The sequence below is a fragment of the Tupaia chinensis genome, unplaced genomic scaffold (assembly GCF_000334495.1).
Source record: "Tupaia chinensis unplaced genomic scaffold, TupChi_1.0 Scaffold143602_1, whole genome shotgun sequence".
In the NCBI taxonomy this organism is placed as follows: domain Eukaryota; kingdom Metazoa; phylum Chordata; class Mammalia; order Scandentia; family Tupaiidae; genus Tupaia; species Tupaia belangeri.
Window position 1 is genome coordinate 861,706 of NW_006203448.1, and position 5,814 is coordinate 867,519.

At 60.8% G+C, this 5,814-nt stretch overlaps 1 protein-coding gene across 1 annotated transcript in view; it reads left to right on the top strand.

Moving 5' to 3' along the window:
- MED22 (mediator complex subunit 22) overlaps positions 1–3,982 on the top strand; it is a 6,615-nt gene extending 2,633 nt beyond the window's left edge. Inside the window, exons 4-5 of the mRNA XM_006164291.3 lie at positions 758–966; positions 3,311–3,982. Coding sequence (XP_006164353.1) covers positions 758–966; positions 3,311–3,500 — 399 coding nt within the window. The 3' untranslated portion in view covers positions 3,501–3,982. The remainder of the gene's footprint in view (positions 1–757; positions 967–3,310) is intronic.
- Positions 3,983–5,814: the final 1,832 nt, after the last annotated feature.

Here is a 5,814-nt window from a genome sequence, read left to right on the forward strand (position 1 = left end):
GGGGGCAGGGCACAGGCTCTGGGAGTGTGGGGGTCCCCCCTGGGGTCTCAGGCTGGAGTGAGAGTCTGTCTGGCTCTCTGCCCTTCCCCAGAAGAGCGGCAGAGGGGAAGCTCAGAGGTGCTCTGTTTTCATCTCTTGGAGCTTCTTTCAGAATTGGGCAGAGGCCCATGGGACGTCTTCTCAGGAGACTGTCCTGGAAGAAGGCAGGGCAGGTGACTGGCATCCCCCCCGAGAGCTGTGTAGGCCTTCCTGCCAACTCCAAGTTTCCCGGGGTTTGAGAGTTGGGTTGGGTTTGGTTTTGATGCCAGAGGTGCATGCACATGTGTAAGCAAGTGCCCTCCAGTAGGGCCTGGTCATGCCACAACCCTTTTCCTCCCGTCCCCACGCCTCGGGGTTCTGGGCACATGCACAGAAGTGTGAGGGTAGGACTGAGTGCAGCCCCCGACTAGTGCTCGATCTCTGAAGGGGCACTGGTGGAGTGTGTGTGACCAGCGCTCAGTCCCACGCAGTGCAGCCGGAGGCTGCGGGAGAGAAGCAGGCTTGTCGCACCTGCCCGGGGAGGTGGGTGCCAGGGACCCCGCCCATAGCGTACTTTCTAGCTCTCCTGATGACCCCGTGAAGATCAGCACTGTGATCCCACTTTGCAAATGAGGAAGCTGAGGGTCCCAGAGAGGCCATGGTTTGCCAGCATCGGCCATGCAGGAGGAGGGCCCTTGTCCCGCTCACCCCCGGGCCTGCCCCGTTCTGATGACCGCAGGTCCGAGCTGGCGAGTCCCTGATGAAGCTGGTGTCCGACCTCAAGCAGTTCCTGATCCTCAATGACTTCCCGTCAGTGAACGAGGCCATCGACCAGCGTAACCAGCAGTGGCGAGCCCTGCAGGAGGAGTGTGACCGGAAGCTCATCACCCTGCGTGACGAGGTGTCCATCGACCTGTACGAGCTTGAGGAGGAGCACTACTCGTCCAGGTACAAATAGGGCTGGGCTCCCCTGCAGAGAGGGGCCCCCGCCTGGCTGCAGGCAGGCCCTCCCGACCCCCGAGGTCCCTCTGCGGCCCTGGCCTTTCCTGGTCTCGGCAGTGAAGCCAGTGCCGAGTTCTGGGACCGAGCGCCTGACCCACAGACAGTGCATCGCCCTCCGCCGGGGCCCGGGCCCTTTGCACAGTGCCACGTGATGGAAAGCACAGAACTTCCACGAGTCGGGAGGCCGTGTCTGGAGAAGAGAGGGCACCTGGCTGGCATCCCCCGTGGGGCAGGGCAGAGCTGCCGCCTTTCTGAGAGCTCTCCTCGCGGGGCAGCGCTTCACAGGCCCGTGCAGCACCTCCCTCTTCTGAATTCAGTTTGAGACATTCCCGCCAAGGCTGGGCTAGTCCTGTTGATGCTCAGGCTATGCCCATGTCCAGGGTGCCAGTGCCTGCCCAGGGATGCAGTTCCACGTGGACGTTACCTGCACCCCCACGGTGTGGAGGCAGGGCGGTCCTGGGAGGGAGGCAGGCAAAGCCCGAGTGGAGAACTGCCTTGGAAGCCAGGCCCCAGGTACTTGGGTCTCCAGTTCCTGACCAGCCCAGCCATGTTCCTGGAGCTGGAGCCAAAGCGCTCCTAGAGACAGGCCCCAGGCTGGACCCTGGAAATGTCAAAAGACAAGGCTGGACATGGGGCTGCTTAGACACTGTTGAAGCTGGAGCGGCCCCAAGAACTCGGAGTCTATGTGTGACTAAGGCTGGGGACCGGAGACCTCTCACCTCTGCCCTGTTATCTTAGAAAGTCACATTCGGTCCGGCGGACAGGGAGCCTGTGCTCACCTCACGCCTTCTCCCTTTGCCCTTCCTCCCTGGGGGTGGGTTAAGAGCACTCCCTCCTACCCCGTGGAGCCACACCAAGGAGCCCTTCGTCAGGAGCCAGCACTAGAGTGGCTCTAGAGTTTCCCAAGAGAGCTGTCCCGGGCTGTCCCTGGTCCTGATCCCCGATGCTCATCAGCTCAGCGGACGTGTGGCAGCGAAGGGTCCTGGGTGATTCACGTCGCATGTTTGTCCCCAAGGGCCCCTGGATGAGCAGCTGTTTAATCTGGCCCCACCCCTAGAGGTGGAGGTCCAGAGAGAAAGGGGACCTGCCGAGGTCACAGTAGAACTAGGAGGGAACCCAGGAACCCTGGCATCCAGCTTGACATCCTCTCCAAGCGGGCTCTGTTCCACCCAGAGGGCCTTCCTGCGACCTGGTGTCCCCTCCCACAGGCACCCCAAACCCACTGTGCCACCCTGGATGCCCAGGAAGGAGACTAGCTCCACCCTGCCCACCCCAACCACACTGCACGTATAAATACTTGCTAATGGTCAGCACTGGGCTGAGGCAGCCCCTCCCTGCTGGTCCCCAAATGCAGGGTGCTGCGCCCACACTGCCCCGCTGCCACTCACCTCTCCCCCACACCAGCCGCCTGCTGCTTCCCTCTCGCCTGCCCACTGTCTGCTCGGCCTGCTCTTTCTAGTCCTGCCTCTTCCCCTCCACTATTCTTGGGGTGCCTCTCTGCCCAGGACAGTTCTGAGACAACACTGCCAAGGTCAGGTGCCAGGGAAGGGAGCCAGAGGCAGGGCCTGCCGCCAGAGAAAGCCAGGGCCCGTCCCACACCAGGCAGCCGGAGGAAAGGCCCAGGTTCCGTGTCAGCCATGACCACTGGCAAGCCACACCCTCTGCCTGCATTCTGGTCAAAGCCTCCCTGTTGCAGGCCAGGGGACTGAGTGCAGGAACCCCAGGACCTGTGCACACACAGCCAGAGCAGGGGAGCAGCGAGGTGCTGAAACCACACTCCTAACCTTTGCCCTGTTTGGGCTGAGCTCAGGCAAGGACAGAGCCAAAGATGGGGTCTCTGCCTTTGCGGAGTTCTTTGCCAAGTGTGATGTCCACGGTGAGCTGTGGATGTCGGTTCTTGCATTTGGTGGGATGGGGTGGGGTGGGGTGGAGGGCACAGGCGCTAGGCTGGCAGCTTTCTGTAGGAGCAGGGATGGGAGCCAGGTGGGGAGGTGGCCCAGCAGAGGCTACGATGACCCTTGTGGGAGTCAGGCAGGAAGGACACCTGGGTGGCTGTGGGGAGAGCCGGCCAAGGTCACACAGCCTGCAGGTGGCCGGTCTGGGGTGGGGTCTTCATTTAAGGATGGGACAGGCCTCCCCTAGCCAGGCCTGCTGGGGTGGAGGAGCCCCCGCAGGGTAGAGGGCAGGGCAGGTCTGCCGTGTCTCCGGTTTCTCAACGCTGCTTCTGTCTTGCTTCCCCTGGCGTCCTCTGCCTGCTCTGTCTCTCCCTGGGTTTCCGCTGGTGGAAAAGCACAAGTCTGTGCGAAGCTAATGACCTACCTCTGTGCGAAGCTTACTGGAGGCTGGACCCTGACACAGACTCCACCGATGGCCTCTCGGCCCCTCTGCTGGCAGCCCCAGAGCCTGGAGCAGGCCCCCTGCCTCCTGCAGCCCCTGGCCTCTCCCACACTGGTGGCCCAGGCCCCACTGAGCATGCCTGACCTTCGCAGGCTGTCCTCCCTGAGCCCCTGGTTTCTCAGAAAAGAAACCCAGTGCTCCCCTCAGCATGCTGCACAGCTTCACTTTCAGCCTTGGCTCCCATTTGGGGACCCCAGGACCCTGGACCCGCTGGCCTCTTTGAGAACCTCAGCCCACCTAGGACGTCAGGGAAGTCCTTCCCCCCCGCCCCGTTCCTGGGGGGCCATCACTCTTGCAGTCATGTCTCTATTAGCTGCCTTCTGGCCAGCCAGATGGGAGGGTTTCAGGATAGGGCTTTCCTGCTAGGGACCTAGCAATGGGGCGAGGGAAGGCGTGGCCTGAGCACACCATTTAAAATAGGGAGGGGCTGAGAATGGACGGTCTCCTGTCCTTAGGCCATCCTGCGTGTGGCCTCTGACCCTGAACCACAGACCACGGACACTGGCTGTTTTGTAATGGGACTGTTTAATAAAAACATCAGCACACTTTCGCATTGGTTCCTCTTCCTTCACCCCCGTGTCCAGGACCACCTTTGGCCTCCCAACAGCTGTCAAAGCCACAACTGCTGTGCTTGACAGACATGGCCTCCAGGCCAGCCCTCCCCACTGGTACCTAATGGGTCCTTAGTGTTTGGTGACTGAAAGGCGGCTGCCACGGCATGTCACACACCCATGCACCTGTACCTCTAACGGCATCCAGCCCTTGCCACCAACTCTCAGTGGTGCCATTAGAGGGTGCTGCAGTCCAGAGGACATGGGGAGCGAGACTGTGCCTGCAGTCGAGGAACTGAAATCAGGCCTTGAATCTGGGAACTCTAGACCCAGGGTGTCAGTGCCAGGCCTACCTTAGAGATGCAGAAACCAGGGACCAGCAGCTAACGTAATGGCTATGTCGCTGGACTCCCATGTAGTTGACCACAGTTCGCTTCCTGGACCCGGTGGCTTAAAACTCACGCTGGGTACATGTGCATGCATGCCCAAGATCCCGAGAGAATGGAGGAGAAGGGATTGCAGCGTGGCCATCTCCCCTGAGTGCGGGGTGATTTCTTACTTTCTGTCTCTCTGTCTCTCTCTGTCTGTCTGGCGAGCGCACGCGCCCTATCGCAAAAACCTCTCCCCCAAAAAAGAAATGCAGAAACCACAGGACAGAGCGAGGGCCTGCTGGGACTTCACTCCTTACCCTAAACGCTGCCATTATGGCGTATCTCCTTACCGGGAGGAAGGCCATCATACAATATGTAGACTGACAGCTCAGGACCCAGCCTCGGGGACAGGACACCAGCCAGCCCTTCACTACAGGCCCAGAGACCGCAGCCTAGCTGGAGGCACCAGCCAGGCAGGAGCCTGGGAATGTGACCCTTGGTTTCAGGAGTAGCCCAGGAAACCACCTCCTCTTGGAGGGACTTTTTCCACTGTTAAGATGCATAATGCACTTTTAACTGGAAAGAGTCCATACTTGGCCACTAAGGAAGACAAAGATGACAGCCTAAAAGGAACAGGTCCACCTTGGTGGCCGGGGCCTAGCCTGGTGGCACAGTGAGGTCCTGAACTGCAGTGCTGGCAGCCACATGGCAGAGGGCAGGCTCAAATCCCCTGCCCCAACCCAAAACTTAGGTGTGCTGCTGCCAGCGACGCAGATCTACCGGAGGGCTGGGGAATGGCACTCAGGATGCCACCCTGGGGATGCATCTTTCTCTTCCATTTTTCCACTCTATGGATTTTGGCACGTGCACACATCTGCCTGGAATGTTTTTCATGCCAGTAAATATCTGAATTGCAGAGGGCCATGTAAGATCCAGTCCCTCAACCCCGAGGCTGTAGGGCCGGCCCCCTGCTGTGTACTTTAGGTCAACTCTGGGTCTAAAATAGCCGTTATGTCGCACTGTTTAGGGAACACCCCGAGAAAGCCTGCACACGACCAGCAGAGATGCGCGTGGCAGGCCCGGCCCCGCAGTGTGCGTCAGCAAGCACATTAGTCTCCCGTGTCGGGCTGATCCGGATACCGGGGCTGACTGCACTTGGAAGGGAGAGCCCTCCGGATTTTCTTTAGGGTGGGTGTGGACAACAGCAAAGGAGCGCAGCTTGGACTGGCCCCAGTGCCCGGATGGAGAGAGCTGCCTCGGCTGGCCTGGGAGGAGCTGCAGTCCCCACCCTGAATACAGTAGGTGGCGAGGGGTGCTGGTCCTCTGAATGCGGCTCGGCGACGGCAGCGTGGTCCAGCCCGGAGCGTCCTCTCTCCGGGGCCGGCTCGGAACGGGTCGGGAGGAGCTCGAGCCCGTTTGCCGTCCCTGGCCGCAGCCTTGCAAGGAGCTTCCGGGGCTGTGCCCGCTCGCCGCCG